The 20725-nt window shown below is 44.4% G+C and overlaps 1 protein-coding gene across 1 annotated transcript in view; it reads left to right on the plus strand.

Annotated features, from left to right (window-relative positions):
* Positions 1-7975: 7975 nt before the first annotated feature.
* DMXL2 (Dmx like 2) overlaps positions 7976-20725 on the plus strand; it is a 66824-nt gene continuing 54074 nt past the window's right edge. Inside the window, exons 1-8 of the mRNA XM_070953817.1 lie at positions 7976-8047; positions 9469-9591; positions 9832-9903; positions 12806-12884; positions 14260-14425; positions 15473-15539; positions 18706-18884; positions 20051-20240. Of these exons, the coding sequence (XP_070809918.1) occupies positions 7976-8047; positions 9469-9591; positions 9832-9903; positions 12806-12884; positions 14260-14425; positions 15473-15539; positions 18706-18884; positions 20051-20240 (948 nt within the window). The remainder of the gene's footprint in view (positions 8048-9468; positions 9592-9831; positions 9904-12805; positions 12885-14259; positions 14426-15472; positions 15540-18705; positions 18885-20050; positions 20241-20725) is intronic.

Here is a 20725-nt window from a genome sequence, read left to right on the forward strand (position 1 = left end):
GCCTCTTTAGTATTTCTCTTTAGCCTCTCTATTTCTCTTTAGCCTCTCTTTAGTATTCTCTTTAGCCAGGTCTTCCTACGTAACCAAGATTTCCTACGTAAACCAAGATTTTTATGCAGGCCTAGTTCAGTGAAATCACATCCACTAGTTTTTAGGCTTTTTTCAGGCAGCCAGCAAGCACCCTGCTGCCCATTAGGAGACTGAGTGAGACTCTTTTTTCAGGCAGCAGGGTGCTTGCTGGCTGCCTGAAAAAAGCCTAGAAACTAGTGGATTGTGATTTCACTGAACTAGGCCTGCATAAAAATCTTGGTTTACGTAGAAGAACCTGGCTAAAGAGAAATACACACAAAGGCGTACGAAAAGGAAAGAACTCCGGGACTTAAGATTTTAAAATTTTAAAAGAATTAAAATTTTATTTTACTAAGCTTTCGTCAGCCATCTGCTGACATCGTCAGAGTATTAAACTATTACAGAGATCTCTGCCTTTATATGCATTAATCAATTTATGCCCTTGCGCGTGTAATAGGCCCTTCCATATTAAGGGATTAGATAGATAGATAGATAGATAGATAGATAGATAGATAGATAGATAGATAGATAGACAGACAGACAGACAGACAGACAGACAGACAGACAGACCTTAATATGTTGGGGGCAAGAGAGAGAAAATGCACGCCGATATATTTGTAAACAACACAAACTATATCCATACATTCGCTCTACAGAAAGCATGGTTAAATTTTTTCCCATCCCAAGATCATAGATCATAGAATCCACAGGCTGGTAAGGGACCTTCGAGGTCTTCTAGTCCAACCCCCTGCCCATCCTTGCAGACATCCCTGAAGGTCCCACCAAAGATCATGGAATCCTAAAGCTGGAAGGAGCCTTGGAGATCTTCTAGTCCAGCCCCCACCACCCATCCCATTGGAAGTCTCAGAGATTTACCCTGAATGTGCTTTTGTGTTTTATTGTGGGTTTTGGGGAGGTGGGGGGGGGGGGTAGATGGGATGATCTGAAGAAAGGTTTTGCTTTACTGGGTAACTCAGGAAAAGGTGGGGGGATTATTTGGGAAGGGGACAAAAACTGGGTGGGATGACAATATGACAAAAGTTGCCCCATGCCCAAAAAAATAATAATAAATACACTCTATTCTGTTGGAAATTCTGTCTGCACATGGTCGTTTTGAAAAGACTAGGCCGAATGGGTGTCAGGCCTAGAGATGGTGGCTGCTGGTAATATGTGTGTCTTGTGATTTTTTCCCCCCCCCCAAACAGGAATCGCTATCTTTAGATAAGGAAAGGTAAATATTTCTGAAGATTGAGAAGGAGTCCTGACGGACACTTCTTTGTGGGCCAAATTTGCATAGAGCAGATAAGATGGGATTTGCAGTTTTCAAAACCTATTGGCCAAGAGGCAGTGAGGTTAGTGAGAGCGGAAACCAGATAGTGCTAGGTTTATTTATTTGGTTGGTTTGTTAGTTTGTATTCTGCCCTTATTATTTTTACCCACAACTCAAGGCAGTGAAGATACCCAACCCAACAATTCTTCCTATCGCCAACAGCAACCCTACTCCAAGGTGGCTTGGACCAAGAGAAAATGAGTGGTCCAAAGTCACCCAACTGTCCTAAGGCAGGACTAAAACTCACCATCTCCTGATGATGGGCCCAAACTCACCCAGTTGCCTTTCATGTCTAAAGCGGGACTAGAACTCACCATCTGCTGGTGATGGGCCCAAAGTCACCCAGCTGGCTTTCATGGCTTGACCAAGACTAGAACTCACTGTCTCCTGGTGATTTGCCCAAAGTCGCTCAACCAGCTTTCATGCCTAAGGCAGGAGTAGAGCTCACCATCTCCTGGTGATGGGCCCAAAGCCACCCAGTTGGCTTTCATGGGTAAGGTGGGACTAGAACTCACAGTCTCCCACTTTCTAGCCTGGTGCCTTAACCATGAGACCAAACTCGATTGGGTTCCCTTGATTCAGAGATGTTAACTTACAGGGCCTTCTCTGTATGTGTTTCTAATGCAACAACGACCCTAAGATCCATATGCTGAATGGTTATGACACCTAGCTAACCTTGGTTGTTTTCAATGCTAAGCAGGCTCAGGCTTGGTTAGTGCTTGGATGGGGACCATACGAAATATCCTGGGCTGTAGCTAGATTGAAAAAAAAAAGAAACAAATTTAGGCAAATGACAGACCATTTTTTTGTATTGTTGCCAAGATTGTACGGAGACAGGTCCATGTTGAGCTCAACTGGAAAAAGATACCACAATTGCGGCGGGATTATTATATACTTAAAAGTTTCACATTACCCACAATAGAGGAATGGTAGGTGAAGATGAAGGAACTTGCTGAGGTAGTTAAATTGGCTTCCTTGATTAGAGCAAAGGCAATATTTACAGTTATGACTGTCCGGAAACCTTTTATAGACATTTTGCAGACAACAGAAGAAAAATGCCCTTGTGGGTTTTGATGATTAGGAAGGAAAAATTGACAATAGAAGAAAATGAACCTTGTTTGCAATCACACAAGAAGAGACAACTTTTTAGATTTTATTTATATTTGCTGGAAAGGAAACCAGAAGGTTCTTCCTTCTATTTAGGTTTTGTTTCTGCACTTTTGTGGTTTTTCTTTTTCTTTTCTTTTCTTCATCCTGTGTTAGTTTGCCTTGGTTTTTATGATCTCTTTAAAACTCTTAATAACATTTCACATTTTAAAAAGCGGGAAAAGATAACGTGCACCCACACCAATCAAAATATTACGGCGTTTTCCTAAATGTACTGACATTCTGTTGCTTTTAAATCCTGCCTAAAATGCAGCTTTGTTTTGTTTTAATCTCTGTGGTGTTTACTGGGGTTTTTATTCTGAGTTGCTGTGAGAACTTTTCGCTGAAGGAGAAAATAGGGCCTTTGAGAAATAATCAAATGTGTAACTTCTGATCCTTCATTTAATAACAGGATTCTAGGAGAATAGGAAGGGTTTTATTTATTTATTGAAGAAAGGGCTTAATTCTGGTTGTATAAAAAGTTTTTGGCTTCTTTCCTAATGAAGCTATTCGGTTGCAAGCGTCTTCTCAAATGTCTCTTTTCTTTGGCTGTGGATAAGCTGTTTTTATGTGATATAAAATGGGGTATTCCTTTCTAAAAATGAATGAAAAGGAAGGCAAAGCCCACCCTGAACAACTTCCCAACAAGCCCCATTTCTAAGTATTTACCAGTTAGAAGTTATACCAATAAGAGCAGCCTTTAGAATAGTGTTTTTCCTTTTCAGGAAGTTTTAAGATACGTGGATTTCAACTCCCAGAATTCCCCAACAAGCATACAGGCTGGGGAATTCTGGGAGTTGAAGTCCATACATCTTAAACTTCCTGAACTTAAGAAACACAACCTCCAAGGGGTGAAACAGGACTATCTTGATGTAGAAAGGCTCTACTACCTGTTGTCCAAACTATGCAGAATATAGTTTTCATTGCTGAGTCAACCTGAGGGCCTGTTGATTCGTGTTTTTAGGATTTCAGGAGAGCGATGTCTTTAAGAGTAATTCAAGAAAGCCATGGTCATAATCTTTTGGACAGAAAAGAAACAAATTATAAATTCTTTCTCCTTTTTTTTTTTTTTTTTTTGCTGCTATGCAGTTCTCCTGACTTCTAAGGACACCGGAGGTCCACTACCAAGTTGGACATTCCTTGGCCACTTGTGCCAGCCACTTGTGCCAATCTCTCTCTCCCTCTCCCTCTCTCCCTCTCCCTCCCTCCCATCCTCCCTCCCTCCCTCTCTCTCTCTCCCTCTCTCTCTTTTCTTGCTGGCATGAATGCTTTCCCACATTTTTATCAGATCAAAATTTGTAGACTCCGTTGCAGCTCCAGATGGTGGATGTGATGACGATTTGCAAACAGCCGGCCAGGAACTGTGGGAGATGAGACATCAATTGCATCTCATCTTTTATTCTTAGCCTCAGAGTCATAGGTTCATGAGACATCTTGGTTGAAGAACAGGAGGTGGTCTTAGGACATGGTCAGAAAGTGTAAAGCTAATTATGACACCGATATAATCTGTTGAGCCGGAAAGGATAACGCTATTTATCAAGGTCTTTGGGTGGCTGTTCTCTTTCAGTAATATTTTATATATTTTTGCGGGGTTTGCTTTCATGGGTTTGATAGCAATTATTATTTCTGGACAACGCACCATTTCTAGCAACAGAAATCTGATCTTCTGACGCTACTGTATATAATGCCTTGGTAAGGCCACACTTGGAATATTGCATTCAGTTTTGGTCGCCACAGTGTAAAAAGATGTCGAGACTCTAGAAAGAGTGCAGAGAAAAGCAACAAAGACGATTAGGGGACCGGAGGCTAAAACGTATGAAGAACGGTTGCAGGAACTGAGTATGTCTAGTTTAATGAGAAGGACTAGGACCGTGATGGCGAACCTATGGCACGGGTGCCACAGGTGGCACGTGGAGCCATTTCTGTGGGCACGCGAGCATTGCCCTAGCTCAGCGCCAGCGCGCATGTGCATGGTAGCTAGCTGATTTTCGGGCCTTCTGGTCCCACCGGAAGTCGGGGAAACGGGCTCTTTCCGACCTCCGAAGGGCCTCCGGGGCTATGGGGAAGGCTGTTTTTGCCCTCCCCAGGCTCCAAGAAAGCCTCTGGAGCCTCACGAGGGTGAAAATCAGGCCTATCGGGCCCACAGTGCCATCGTGTGCCAAAAGCAGGGGGAGTGGGGGGGTGTCACACGTGCATTGAATTATGGGTGTGGGCATGCGCACATGCGACCCCACTGTGCTCCCCCCACTTTTGGCACACGACGACAAAAAGGTTAGCCATCACTGGACTAGGACTAATGAGACATGATAGCAGTGTTCCAATATCTCAGGGGTTGCCACAAAGAAGAGGCACACCTGAGGGTAGAACAAGAAGCAATGGGTAGAAACTAATCAAGGAGAGAAGCAACTTAGAACTAAGGAGAAATTTCCTGACAGTTAGAACAATTCACCAGTGGAACAACTTGCCTCCAGAAGTTGTGAATGCTCCAACACTGGAAGTTTTTAAGAAGAGATTGGATAACCATTTGTCTGAAGTGGTGTAGGGTTTCCTGCCTGGGCAGGGGGTTGGACTAGAAGACCTCCAAGGTCCCTTCCAACTCTGTTATTCTATTCTATTCTGGTCGACTGTCCTACATTTTTAAATTTTATCCTGGGCTACAGGTCAGAATGCACGAGGTATTAAAATAAAGAGATGTAGAGCACACATGCTACTCAACTTGGTTTCTTCTAAAGGTGATGGGCATCAGTTCCATCAATGATGACCTAGCATTAAACCCCGTGATCTACAAATGTATTGATTTTAATGCCCTAGTGTTTGTCACAAGCCAGAATGACATCGGAACGACAGCCAAAATTACATCACTACACAAATAACATTGTGGTAGTACGGCTGATGCAAGCATATAAGTCAGATCATCTGCAAAATGAAGTCATGCTTTATTTATTTTTTAAAAAAATATTGTGTATCCTGTCTTTATTTTCTTTTTTTCATAAATAACTCAAGGCAGTGAACATACCTAATGTTCCTTCCTCCTCCTATTCTCCCTACCCCAACAATCCCTTCAGGTGAGTTGGACTCAGAGTTAAGTGACCAGCCCAAGGTTACCCAGCTAGTTTTTCATGTCTTGGGTGAGACTAGAACTCACGGTCTCCCAGTTTCTAGCTAATGCCTTAACTACCAAGTTAAACTGGCTCTATTTCCCACACTCCTGCCAGAACAGTAGTTCCAAACTTGTGGAACTTGTTTGAACCCTACAGACGATGATATCTCTAGGAACATGTTTCATTGAGAACATTGGATGGCCTAGTTTAGTGATGGCTAACCTTTTTGCCGTCGTGTGACAAAAGTGGGGGTAACGGGGGGGATTGCACGTGTGCATGCCCACACCCATAACTCAATGCACCCCGTCCCCCCCACGCATGCGCCTGTGACACACACACCCCGCTCTCCCCTCACTTTTGGCACGCGATAGCACGGTAGGCCCATTTTTTTGCCCTCCCCAGGCTCCAGAGCCTTTCTAGGAACCTGGGGAGGGCAAAAACAGCCTTCCCCATTCCCCCGGAGGCCCTCCGGAGGCCCAGAAACAGCCCCTTTCCTGACTTCCGGTGGGCCCGGAAGGCCCGAAAATCAGCTGGCCAGCATGCACATGTGTGCTGGATTGAGGTAGGGCAATGCTCGTGTGCCCACAGATATGGCTCCGTGTGGCACCCGTGCCATAGGTTCACCATCACAGGCCTCATTCTTTGGAGAAGCACGTTTGTATTTTCATATAAAGTCTATATACAGCCGGGGTGGGTTCTACTTACCTTTACTACCGGTTTGCAACAGGGCCGCACGCACCTGTTTGCTTCACTCATGTGTGCACGCGCTCTTCTGCGCAAGCGCAGAAGTGTTTTGATGACATCAGGGTCAGTGGGCGGAGCCTCCCGCCGGTTTTACTACCGGTTCTATAGAACCGGTGCGAACCAGAGGCAACCCACCACTGATATACAGTCATTGAATTTGGATCTGGCCAACAAAGTGTCACTCAAAACTGGAAGAGATGGTCCTGTAACACGGCCTAATTTGCATGAAAATTGCTGGTGAACTTCAGAAGTCACTCAAGTTGGCCAAGTCCTTTGAAAACTAGTCTGGGCACAATCCTGGAATATCTGAATAATTAAATCCATGGCAACTAAAGAGCCGTACAAAGACCTTAAGAGAAGCCAGCAGCTTAACTCCTATTAAGTAAACTTTCTTGTCTTGTTTTCTTTGTTGCTTGTAAGTTTTAGTTTTCTTTTCTACTAGGTTCTTCTTCTTTCTACAGGTAGTCCTCAACTTACAACAGCTCATTTAGTGACCATTCAAAGTTAACAACGGCACTGGAAAAAAGTGACTTATGACCGTTTTTCACAGTTACGCCCTTGGAGGCATCTCCTTGATCAAAATTCAGACATTTGGCGACTGGTTCATAGTTACGACTGTTGCTGTGTCCTGAGGTCATGTGATCATCTTTTGCGACCTAAAATCAATGGGGAAAGCCAGATTCACTTAAAAACCGAGTGACTAACTTATCAGCTGTGGTGGTTCACTTAACAGCTGCGGCAAGAAAGGTTGTAAAACGGGGCACTTAACAAACGTCTCGCTTAACAGCAGAAATTTGGGGCTCAGTTGTCGTAAGTCGAGGACTACCTGTACTCTTCTCAGATCTAGTTGTAGACATCCACTTCACTCCATCTATTCTCACCTGTCATTCCTTTGTGAGCCCAGAGATAATGGAAAGCAGGGACAGAAATAGACTCCAGTTGAGCGTTCACCTTGGACTAGCTGCCAAGTCAATGCCCTGCTTTGTGAAGTGGGGTGTCTGTGTGTGTGTTATTTGCTAAACTGTTTGAAGGCAGCCAGAGATCACTTGCAATTCTATTTGCTTCCAACTGTGGTTTATCGGCGTTATAATTTTGTTGGTCGCAGCTAAGACGCTGAGCTTGTCGATCAGAAAAGTCAGCAGTTCGGCGGTTCGAATCCCTAGCACCGCGTAACAGGGTGAGCTCCCGTTACTTGTCCCAGCTTCTGCCAACCTAGCAGTTCAAAAGCAAATTTAAAAAAATTCAAGAAGAAAAATAGGGACCACCTTTGGTGGGAAGGGAACAGCGTTCCGTGCGCCTTTGGCGTTGAGTCATGCCAGCCACATGACCACGGAGACGTCTTCGGACAGCACTGGCTCTGCGGCTTTGAAGCGGAGATGAGCACCGCCCCCTAGAGTCGGGAACGGCTAGCACATATGTGCAAGGGGAACCTTTAATATCTGTTCTCTGCCTTGAATCCTACAAATCACTTTTTGATTGTTTACAAAGAGCAGAGTACGCCATCAACGAGAATAGAAACAACGGATGGAAAAAGTATCTTACGTATTGAAAACAATAGCGATAATACTTTGGCTTTGGAACATCGATGGGTTCGGCATCTGAGAAACCTCCGAGGAAGCCTTACGTGCGTCTGGGACAAAGAGAGGATCTGGTGTCTGTATTATTCAAGACGTGGCCTCTTTGGGGCCTTGTATTTTATTTATAGCTATCCGTGATGCAGTTTAGACTTGAAACTTCCCAGCAGAAAACAATTCATTTCAGTGTTGTGGCCAGGAAAACTGCACAGGTGTGAGACACTGGGAGTCGAGTCCAATTCAAAGTCACGTCTGTTTTTTTTTTCCCACATGCCATCCCTCTGCTAAACAACTAATTCCCACAACACTGCCAAACTATTTACTAAGGCTGTATTACTGTTATTCTTCTCATCCTTCCTATTACCTGTCTCCTCCCACTTATGACTGCAACCTTGTTGCTTGTATCTTTATGATTGATATTGTTTATTTAGTTTCCAAGTATGATTTGATTGCTTATTTAGGATCCTATGACTATCACTAAGTGTTGTACCATGTTTTCCCGAAAATAAGACCAGGTCTTATGTTAATTTTTACTCCAAAAGCATTAGGGCTTATTTTCTGGTGAGGTCTAATTTTTTTCCCTGCCTCGGAGAATCTTGCAAGTCATTCTGCTGTTTCTGGCAGCTTGCAAATTCCATCTCATTTTTCGACTGTAGGTAGCCGAGCAACTAAAACTGGCACTAAATCTGTGTGGGTGGTTATAAGGCTTTTGTACTTCAGGCTTCTGGAGAGCTGTTGGCAGTCTGCAGTTGGCTGCCTACTGCTATCGTGACGGTTGCAGAAACACGACTTGACTTTCCTCACTGCTTCTGTTTTTATGATAAACACCTTTAAGTTTCTTTTCCTACCACCCCTGCCCGCCCCCGAACCTTCCTCCAAAACATATTAGCGGTCTCGCTATTAAAAATGCAAAGAACATATGAAGAAGGAACGTGATGCTTCGCGAATCCTTAGAACTTCCTGCAACTATGCAAATGTTTTGACTTTTTTTAAAACTCTTTTTTTTTTAATTAGCTTCGCATATGATGCTTTCACCTCCATGCTTTGGTAAACGTATTAGAGGTTCTAATTCCCAAATCTGATTGTCTTTAAGGTGATTTTGGCTCATCCTAAACCAGGGGTTTAGGATAGGCCCATTTCCGGACTTCCAGTAGACCCGTTTTTTGCCCTCCCAGAGCCTCCGTGCGCGCCCTGCACTTACCTGGCATCCAAAATGGGCCGGATAGAGACTCCTGGGAGGAGAGGGGAGAGGTGGCCAAGGTCAGCCAGTCCTTGGAAAAACCGGTTCGGCAAACCAGATTAAAATTAACATCCGGTTCTCCTGAACTGGTTGAATCCCACCCCTGCCTGGAGGTGTGAAAAAGCAACAGCATTCTTGGTGCATCTAATATTTAAGAGCCTTACGAGGAACTAAATTAAATTTATGCCTTTCTCTCTCTAGGTCCTTCACAAGCGAATATAGACAAGAAGTTTCTTTCCCTCTTCCTTTGTGTATTTTTTATAGGCTTATGGCTCTGGGTGCGATATTGTCATCTTGGCCAACGACTTCGAATGCGTGCAAATTATTCCCGGTGCTAAGCATGGAAACATCCAGGTCAGCTGTGTGGAATGTTCCCAGGAAGGCAGGGTAAGAGATTTGAAACCTCGGGGTGTTGTACGGTTAAAAAGCAGCCCTGTTTTTTTTAAATACCGGAGGTTGAAACTTGCAATGAAAGTTGCATCCTCTTTAAAAAAGAAGATAATTCATTTCTGGTTGAATTGCTAAATATTTAGGGTCTGGGGATGTTTGTTTGTTTGTTTGTTTTTCAGTGTTGTATTGTGGGTTTAAACGCAGTTTCACTTTTTGCTTTTTTTCCTCTCTGCTTAGATTGCTGCCTCTTATGGAAACACTGTGTGTATTTTTGAGCCCCTGGGGATAAATTCTCATAAGAGAAATTGTGTAAGTATTATCTGGTTTCTGTTGTCCTTTTTACCTTCTGCTGCTCATGGATTCTTGAATTTGCAATGTCGTTTTTAAGACCAGAATGACATATTTCACGGCGAACTCTTATGCTCAGTTCTTTTGGCCTGAAAAAAATAATGCTTTCAAGACCCCAAAGTGCATTTATTTAAGTTGGATTTTTCTCCAACTTCCCAGATACTTTTTTCCCCAACCAGGACTTTATATAAAATCTAAAACCATCTCATATGCTGGTTTGGAAGCAAAGCTGAGAAGTACAAGGGAAAATAGGTGGGAAGAAGTAGAATAAAGGGTCATGAGCCACAGTGGCACAGTGGTTACAGTGCAGAACTGCAGGAAACTTCTGCTGACTGCCGGCAGCCTGCAATTTGGCAGTTCAAATCTCATCAGGCTCAAAGTTGATTTCATCATTAAGAGAGAACTACTGCATACCTACATTATATGGATTTTACAGCCTCTAGGACAGTGACGGCGGACCTTTTCGGCACCACACACCGTTTTTCAGCACTGCCACACGCACGAAACACAGCTGATTGTTGTGCTTGCATGCATTCCGGAAACCCAGAAGACAAACAGGCAAGGCCGTGCATGCTGGGTGACATGGCTTTGTCTGCCACTTGGGGCATGCGTGCCATAGGTTCGCCATCACGGCTCTAGAAGATGCACTGGACTTCCACTCCCTTGAGTCTTTGGCCATAATGTCTTACAAAAGTTGAACTTCAGCGCACGAGATGTGAAGGCTCCTTTACGACATGGGAAGAGTGTCAGCTGCCAAGTGAAGTTGGCTGTAATAAAAGGTCTAGAGACATGGGAAGTCTGGAGTAAGGATGTGTTAGAACAGGAGTCTCAGACTCAATTTCATTGAGGGCCACATCGGGGTTGTGTTCAACCTCGGGGAACCAGGGTGGGCCTGGCCAACTTGACACCACTTGTGTGAAGTTGGCCAGCAAAAACGAGCTACCAATCCCCATTTTCAGCTGGGACGGCCTCCTGCCACCCTTTGCCAGTGAAAAGGGAACTCTGTTTTCACTGTCAGAGGCACCGTGGGCCGGTCCTTCGCTGTTTCCAGGGCGGTCCCACAAGCCAGATCTAAGCACCCCGCGGGCCAGATCCATCCCGCGAGCCTTGAGTTTGACACCCATGTGTTAGAACTTCCATCTGGCTATTGCTCCAGATCTAAGAGTGCTTGTGAAACTGATCCACCTGATCTAGGATGAGGGCTACATATTTCTCCATGTTGTTAGGACCGTAGAGAATCGTCATTGACTAAGTCGTACCGTTGATCACATGTTACTTTGGGTAACACATAGTCCCGTGATGGCGAACCTATGGCGAAGCCATGTTGCCCAACACATGCGGCCCTGCCTGTTTTTCTTCAGGATTTCTGGAGCACATGTGACCTGTCCCCGTCCACACACACACACAAACACAGCCAGCCGAGGGTTAAGGAAACACTTTGGCACACACCCAGGTCTTTATCTCCAACTTGGCAGCGATTTACACACCGTCTGCCAAGTGCGTTTATTTCCACAAAACAGAAAGATAAGATACTTAGCGTACAAAAGTCCAATCAGAATAATATTTCTCTCAGCAGTTTCCGGACGAGGCTTTAGTGACTATCCAAGGTTTACTTTTGTTCGTCACAAGGATCACTGGCTACCACCCTCTATTATATAGTCTCTGGGGTGTGGTCCAGTGACTCAGTTCTAATCCCTAGCACGCCTCCTGAGCTGCTGCAATCGTTTATCACGCCTTCGGAGGCATGCGTCCAGGAATGATGTCTCTCCCTCACTCATCCGAGCCACCTCCAGGAGGGGCCTGGAGAGGGAGGCCTGGCTGACTCCTCTTCCTCATGCTCGGAGCTTTCTTCCTCCGATGGGACAGGCTCAGAGGGCGGGGCCACAACAACATGCATGTGTGACGATCAGCTATCCTTCATGTGTGCAGCAGTGCTGAAAACTGGTGTGCACATGCGCGCCGGCCAGCTGATTGTCGGGGGTGTATGCACGCCAAAACCCGGAAATTCAGCTTTTCCGGAGCGCAGTCCCTTCATGCGCTTGGCAGTGCCAAAAACCGGCCTGTGCATGCTCGCTGGCTAGCTTATTGTTGGGCACGCATGCACACTAGAACCCAGAAGTTCAGCTTTTTTGGAGCGTGGCCCCGACGAGAGCACACACACGCAACGTTTCTGTGCGACCTTTCGGCACTCGGTGCCAAAAAGGTTTGCCATCACTGACATAGTCTATGGGATTTTATTCAATAGGTCATTGCAACTCTTATGAAAAGATGCTGGGCATTGAATAGATAGATAAATGGGTAGGGTTTTTTTCACTCAAATCCCAGGACCCTACAAAACCAGGGTATAATAAAATTTACAACCAGAACCAATTATAGGTGGGCATTCTTACCTTTAAGTAACTTCTCTACAATGAGCTTTGCTTGTCCTTGAAGGTGATATTTTTGTAATCATCTTTTTTTGTGCCCAGGAATGTGTCTCTCTCTGTGTGTATGACTTTTCTATGCAAATCTTTAATTTCACTCCTCCTAATTAAGCAATGGGGCATCGAGCTAATTTTCTCCGCCTTTTTCTTGATGTACTAAGAATTAGCTATTCATGGAGAACAGCAGGAGTGTAGACATATTTTTTCGGCTTGTTTTTTTTTTTTAATCTCGGAGCTGTGATTGCGTTCCATTTCCGAAGGTGCTTAATTTGCAAATGGGGTTGGCATTCATTATTAGCAGTAAAGTGTTCTCTTGGCCAACAGTGTGATTGCTTCATTTTGTCCATCAAATTTAGTCCAAAAGAAAAAACAAGAAAAGAATGACGTCTGACATTATCTGTTGTCCCCAGTTATTTAATTTTTGCCCTTGTCTCTCACAGCAACTCAAGTGTCAATGGCAGAAAACTGGACAATTTTTCCTCACTTCCATGACCTTCAACTTGGCATGGGACCCTCAAGGTAACAAGGTGTGAATGTGATTCACGTCTCAAGGTGTGTAGAAGTGCAAGAAGCTAATCTGGGGGTGTGTAGTAGACAATAGGAGTTAAAAGCTCGTTCAGGTCTCCAATATGTACATGTTAGTGGGCTTGATATGATCATGAGACTAATCCATTAATAAACTAGCCATTCATCTTGTACTTTTGACAATGTGGACTGTGATCTACAAAAGGCTGTACGCTAATAATATTAAAAAGAAAGTAGCTTTTCTGGAGCCCCTAATTAATTTTACGGTATTACATGCCATATAAAAGTAAAGGTAAAGGTTCCCCTGGCACATATGTGCTAGTCGTTCCCGACTCTAAGGGGTGGTGCTCATCTCTGTTTCAAAGCCAAAGAGCCAGCGCTGTCCGAAGACGTCTCCGTGGTCATGTGGCCGGCATGACTCAATGCCAAAGGCGCACGGAACGCTGTTATCTTCCCACCAAAGGTGGTCCCTATTTTTCTACTTGCATTTTTTACGTGCTTTCGAACTGCTAGGTTGGCAGAAGCTGGGACAAGTAACAGGAGCTCACCCCATTACGTGGCACTAGGGATTCGAACTGCTGAACTGCCGACCTTTTGACAAGCTCAGCATCTTAGCTACTGAGCCATCACATCCCTTTACGTGGCATATAGAGAACTCTTAATGTGAGCCAGGAATTGCAAGCGTAAAAGCTTATAGGCACAGGGTATTTTGAGTGAGACCATATTTGAAACACCACGAGTCATTTCCTCTTTGGGGAGACAACTTCTTCCACTTCCGGCAATGCAAAAACCACACCTCAAATATTCACACGGGGGCTGGTTTGGAGGAAGCACAAAGTTTCATAGACAAACTACTGTGTTGCTGATTTTCTTTGCGAACAATGAGTGGGGAGGCTCTTGTGGTTAGTACGCTGGCCTGACAATTGGCAAGCTCACGTTTGAGACATTGTTGATGCTGCGGGATGGGGTGAGCTCCTGTCACTTGCTCCAGCTCCTGCCAACCCAATTGTTTGAAAGCAGGTGACTGTGAGTAGATCGATAGGTACCACTTCAGTGGGCAGCTAAATGGGGATGTGAAAGGAGCCCCTAATGGGCATCCCCACGACAACGGTGATGTCACCAGCTTTCCATTTGGAAGCACTTTCGGAATTACTAACAGGAATGTATTAAGTAATATTGCAAACAACGATAACCAAGTTGCTCCTTGTGTTTGTAGAATTATTTTCTCTACTGAAGCGTATTTATTTTTTCTCAGATTTTTTTTTTTTTTTTTTTGATCCCAAGCTATATCAGATAAGCAGGCTGTTGTAGAAGCTGAAACATACTAAATCATCTGTTCTGTATCTTTTAAAACATCCTTTGTTCCCAGGGAATCGCTTGCTCACTGCAACGGATAATTTGCAATTGTGGGCTCCTCCTGCTAAGGATGTGTTGGAAGAAGAAGACGAGGAAGGAGAAGATAATCCTGACCTCGGGGTCAAAGATGAGAAAAGCCATCCTGTTCTAAATGATTGGAAATGCATCTGGCAGTGCAGGTAAGCGAAAACGGAAAAAGAAAAAGCAGCAATTAGCTTCAGGAAACATTTGTGTCTTTAGCTTACTAGTGATCTAGTCATCCAGATGGGCTTCCAGATTTGTTGCTAAAAAGTCCAGTTCAGAGTAAAAAAAAAATCATTGATAGGAAGGTTAACCATTTCCCAGTGTGTTTCAAATTACGAAGACTTTTCTTCCAGAACAAGGCTATTTAAAAACCTCGGCTTTTGCAGAAAGCCAAAAAGTTAAAACAAGCTGCAGCCTCTATCCATGAGCCATGGTGGCGCAGTGGTTAGAATGCAGTACTGCAGGTTAACTCTGCCGACTGCCAGCAGTTCGATGCTGATTGGCTCAAGGTTAAGTCAGCTTTCTGTCCTTCCAAGGTCAGTAAAATGAGATGTATATGAGTCTAAGTACTATTGCTATTTCCAGTCCTGTTAAAACTATAGTTTGTGGAGAACTCCAACCATCCCAGCAAAGAGTTGGGAGCCATAAGTTTTAAGAAACTCTGTTTTGCGGGGCGGAGGAGAAAGGACAAGCTACGTCTGGCTACTTGGGATTTTATATCAGCCTGTTTGCTTTTTAAGAGGGAAGAGAAGGTATTTGATAAAGAAAGAAATCAATAGTGTTCCTGTTTCAGTCTGCCAAACCATGGAGATTATTCTAAAAAGTTCAACATGACCCCAATTGTATATTTAATCTCAGTTTGTTAAATAAAGCACAGTTAGATGTAGCTTCATACAGACCTCTCAGTACTGTTTGACTGACGAGGTGTCAAAATTGCTAAAGTAACAAGATTGACTATTCTACCAAGCCACCCAAAAAGATTTAGGCTATATTCAGCTTTGACGATATAATTAGTTTTTTAAAAATGCATCATGTCGGGCAGCAATTAATTCTGTGTGGATAACAAGATTTTGAGTGTCCATGACAACAGCCTGACATGGATAACCTACCTTGACATTGTAAAGCTTTGTGCTATTTATAGCAATAGCTATTTAGAACCGCGATAGCCTTTAAAGTTGAGAATTGCCTTTTTGGTTCTTTAGGACAGCAGTTTCCGTCTACTTGATGGAGTGGTCACCGGATGGCGAATATTTTGCAACAGCTGGGAAGGTAAAAAGCTTTTTTTTAAAATTAAATACTGTTTTGTATCAGTCAAACTCTGAAATATATTAATTGTAGTTAGTAAAATAGAACTATTTTATGGTGAGTGGGTAAGTATGTCTGTATATTGAGCCATGATATTTAATGGGCATGTGAAACTAATGCAATACAGGTCCTCTATAAATAATTTGCAACTGGAAGAGCACATAGCAAAGGATTATAGGGGTAGTAGTTCTTCAGTGGTCATCAACAGTTGGACCCATGGATACAAATTTCCTCTCTCCATCATGGTTTGGGTCAACTGAAGCTTCTACATTCCACTTCTCAATAAAATAAAGTTAATAGACGATAAACGATGACTAAAGTTTAGTCATACTATTCTAGATACATTTGCTGCTAACATAACGGCAATACCAGTGTGTCCCTAAGCATAACGAAACCCCAGTTCCATCTGAAGCTTGTTCAGCTGTTCTTTACAAAGCTAGGATCTGTAATGTACAGTTACCCGGCAAACCAATAGTTACTGTTCACATCTCAACAGCTGGGAAGTCCATGCAGTGTCCTGAGACACACACTCCAGATGCCAGATAGGTTGACTGCGTAGAGCAGAGGTGTCAAACTCAAGGCCTCTAAGAGTGCTTAGATCTGGCCCGCAAGGTCATCCTGGAAACAGCGAAGGACCAGCCCGCAGTGCCTCTGCCACTGAAAACAGAGCTCGGGACGGCCGTGGGCGGCCCTTACAGGCTCCATTTTTGCTGGCAGAGGGTTGCAGGAGGCAGTTGCAGCCAAAAACGGAGCTTGGGAGGGCCGTGGGCAGCCCTCGCGAACTCCATTTTTGCTGGCAGAGGATTGTAGGAGGCCGTCGCAGGCAAAAACAGAGCTCAGGAGCCGGTTTTCACTGGTGGAGAGCTTGGGCCACCACAGGCGCCCCTGACACGAGTGACATCGAGCTGGTCACGCCCAACCCGGCCCCCTGAAGTCAAATAGAACCTTGATGCGGCCCTCAATGAAATTGAGTTTGACACCCCTGATTGAACTATAAGACAAATATGTGAAGGAAGATCAGCTGTGGATTTCCAGATTATTTGGATTTCACCCCTGCTTTGTTTGTTAAGGCATACAGGAGTTGGAGCTTGGAGCAAAGCAATGGTAGCTTACTTCTGAATTAGCAGGCACGGTGATATTTTGGCTTCGGCATCCTCTTACTATTGCCTTTTATAAAGATTCTTCCTAGCAGCCATTGATATAAAGTGAGGATATTAACGCTTCCTTTTTTTCTTTCCACCTGTGCAAAAATGTTCATGGGTAACTCAGTGTCGCGATTAAATAACTCACGCGGATGTTCTTGGGAGCCGAGTTCTATTTTGGCCAGAGAACATTTCCACTCTAATTGCTACGACTATGTGTCACTTCCTCTGACTTACCCCGGAGGTTGTGGCAATTAGCTTGGGTAGATAATGCCAGTTTAAATGTAAAAGAATGTAAATTAGAATTTTTTTCAATGTAAAAAAAAAATGTAAAAGAAAATGAGCCTTGATGGTGAAATGGAGTAGACCACTAATGAGGCCAAAAACGTTGATCTACTGGCTTGAAGAGGAAGTCGCTTTTTTGTAAGAGAATGGGGAACTTCCTGAAGCATTCAAATGCAAATCTAATTGCACGGATCTAATGCCATCATGTGTGGGACGCGGTGGCTCAGACGCTGAGCTTGTCAATCGAAAGGTCGGCAGTTCAGCAGTTCGAATCCCTAGTGCCTCCTAACGGGGGTGAGCTCCCATTCCTTGTCCCAGCTTCTGCCAACCTAGTAGTTCGAAAACACGTAAAAAAAATACAAGTAGAAAAATAGGGACCACCTTTGGTGGGAAGGTAACAGCGTTCCATGCGCCTTTGGCATTTAGTCATGCTGGCCACATGACCACGGAGACGTCTTCGGACAGTGCTGGCTCTTCGGCTTTGAAACGGAGATGAGCACTGACCCCTAGAGTCGGGAACAATAGCACATATGTACGAGAGAAACCTTTACCTTTAATGCCATCATATATGATCAGCCAAATTCCTGAATTTCCTCCCCACTTAGATTTGTCCTCCCAGATAGTTCGGTTGAGAACCAAACACCGAGATACCACTAGTGGCAAATGATTTGTGGCTCCCTTAATTTGTATCTGTCTAGATGTGGTTTCTTCATATCTGTTATCTGCAACCAGAGATAGCATCCTGTTTCCTGAATATGTCGAGCCCAGTGGTTGATCGCTCCCTGTCTGCCAGTCACATTTGCTTAATCAGGTTCTCTTTGAAGGCAAGCACTTCCCTTTTCGCATTCGTTGTGTTTTGGGAAGTCTGCTTTATTAGCTAGAGCAGGTGTCAGCAACCTGCGGCTCCAGAGCCACATGCGGCTCTCTGCTGTGTCTCCCTGTCTGGTGATCCCACCACTGGCTGGCCCCACCCCTCACCCTCCCCTCCAAGTAACTCCTCGCCTGGCCTGAGAAGGCAAGGGCGACGGCAGGGGATGGAGAAGCGATCATGGCAGAGACAGAGAGATACAGAGAGAGGGGAGAGAGGGGAGGGGAGAGAAAGAGATGTCAAAAGGATTTTGTGGTTCCCGGTGTTTCTTAACAACTGGTTCTCTGCCCTAATGACATCTTTTTTACATCGTGGCGACCAAAACTGAAGGCAGTATTCCAAGTGTGGCCTTACCAAGGCATTATAAAGTGGTATTAACACTTCACGCGATCTTGATTCTACCCCTCTGTTTATGCAGCCTAGAACTGTGTTGTTAGCTGCTTTTTTGATAGCTGCTGCACATGGCTGGCTCCTATTTATTTATTTATTTTATTTATTTTAATGTAATTTGTATACCGCCCTTCTCCCAAAAGGGACTCAGGGCGGTGAACAGCCAAAATTAAAATACATACAATACAAAAGTTAAGATAATTAAAAGAGATTAAATCAATCGGCCTCCCAATTTAAAACCCCAAGTCTATAAAATTTAAAAATCCCATTAAAAACCATTTAGGTTAGGCCGGCTTGCTGGAATAAATAAGTCTTCAGGGCCTTACGGAAGGTCCGGAGGTCCGGGGACAACCATATCTAAATGGTTGTCCACTAGGAACTCCAAGATCCCTCTCACAGTTACCATTATTGAGCAATGACCTTTCCTCTCTTTTGTTTTATTCAGGATGACTGCCTCTTAAAAGTCTGGTATCCCATGATGGGCTGGAAATCGTCTCTCCGTCCCCAAGAAGGAGATGAAAGCAGAAAAACCTCTGCCTCGACCCAGTTCGCGTTTGTCTACCTTTCACATCCCCGGGCAGTGACGGGATTTTCATGGCGACACACAAGCAAGTTTATGCCCAGGTTAGGACTATTCTGGAAGGAAAGGATAGTGCGAGTTGCACTGGCTCCCGGTGGACTTCCGGGTGCGCTTCAAGGTGTTGGTGACCCCCTTTAAAGCGCTCCATGGCTTAAGGCCGGGGTATCTACGAGACCGCCTTCTGCCGCCAATAGCCTCCCACTGGCCAATACGCTCCCACAGAGAGGGACTCCTCAGGGTGCCGTTGGCCAGACAATGTCGGCTGGCGACCCCCAGGGGGAGAGCCTTCTCTGTGGCGGCACCTGCCCTCTGGAACGATCTACCCCCAGAGATACGCACGATACCAGACCTCCGGATTTTTCGTCGGGCCCTGAAAACTCATTTATTTCATCTAGCCAGGCTGGCTTAATCCCATCCTTTCGGTTTTAATTTGAAATTGGTTTTAACTGGGTTGTTTTAAATTGATGGCCGAAATTATTTAATGTCTTTTAAACTGCTTTTAAATTTTATATGTTGTGTTTTACTGTGGCTGTTCACCGCCCTGAGTCCTGTTGGAGAAGGGCGGTATACAAATTAAATAAAATAATAAATAAACAAACAAACAAATAAATAAATAAATAAATAAATAATAAATCTTCCTCACCCACCAAAGAAAGAACCATTTTAATCCTATAAAGTAGGGATGAGTTGATTGCATTTGTTTGGCTTTGTGTCCTACTCACCAAGAATACTCCCACCAACTCTGACAGGACTAGCCACTTGTCTATAAACAGAGAACAATCCTACTTCCCTCTAGCACTGATGATGTTATCTAGTTGGGTAATGAAGTGTCTGCAGGAAAAAAACCAAGCTCAGAGAGCACCAGAGCCCCTGCAGTCCACCTCCTCCTCCTCTCTGCAAACCCCACTTCCTTCTAGCATTGATGATGTTACTTATTTGGGTAATGAAGAGTCTGCAGGAAAACAACCAAGCTCAGAGAGCATCAGAGACCCCAAACTTAGCGTAGTTTCCGTGTGTGCATTGTTATCAGTAGCTAAAGACTTCTACGGGTAGTTTTTGTCTTATGACCAGTCACTTAGCGACCGTCCAAAATTACAACCTCCACAAAAGAAGAGATTTAACAACTGAGATTCAAAGTTCTGATTGTTGGATGGTGGTCCAACATGGATTGTGATCTGACAGGGTCTTTCTTTGTGCTTCTTCTCCTCAGGGGATCTGTTTGCAACGTGCTCCTGACTTCATGTCAGGATGGGGTTTGCCGGCTGTGGGTGGAGACGTTGTTGCCCGAAGATACGCTTTTGGGAGAGCAGATCTGCGAAACCAGCACTTCGAGCATCAGTTCCAGCACCAAATTCTCACATTCAGGAAGGCATAAGGACAACATTCAGCATGCTTTGGAAGTATGACGAGTGAAAGACTTGGGTGTCGGATCCTCACTTTTATGTGTCTGGAATTAATATCATCTCTCAGTAGCAGAGATTCAAAATCAGCAATGTCAGAATCTATGAAAGTGTGTGTCTGCCTGATTGCCTTCCTTCCTTCCTTCCTTCCTTCCTTCCTTCCTTCCTTCCTTCCTTCCTTCCTTCCTTCCTTCCTTTCTCTGTAACCTCCTTCCTTCCTTCCATCATAACTTCCTTCTGTTGTACCTTCCTTCCTTCCTTCTGCTGTAATATCCTTCCTTCCTTCCTCTGTAACCTCTTTCCTTCCTTCCTTCCTTCTGCTGTAACTTCTTTCCTTCCTTCCTCTGTAACCTCCTTCCTTCCTTCCATTGTAACTTCCTTCCTTTCTTCCTTCCTTCCACCATAACTTCCTTCTGCTGCAACTTCCTTCCTTCCTTCCTCTGTAACCTCTTTCCTTCCTTCCTTCTGCTGCAACTTCCTTCCTT

Source organism: Pituophis catenifer, unplaced genomic scaffold, assembly GCF_029215685.1.
Source record: "Pituophis catenifer annectens isolate HBS135680 unplaced genomic scaffold, rPitCat1.0.hap2 SCAF_14, whole genome shotgun sequence".
NCBI lineage: Eukaryota > Metazoa > Chordata > Lepidosauria > Squamata > Colubridae > Pituophis > Pituophis catenifer.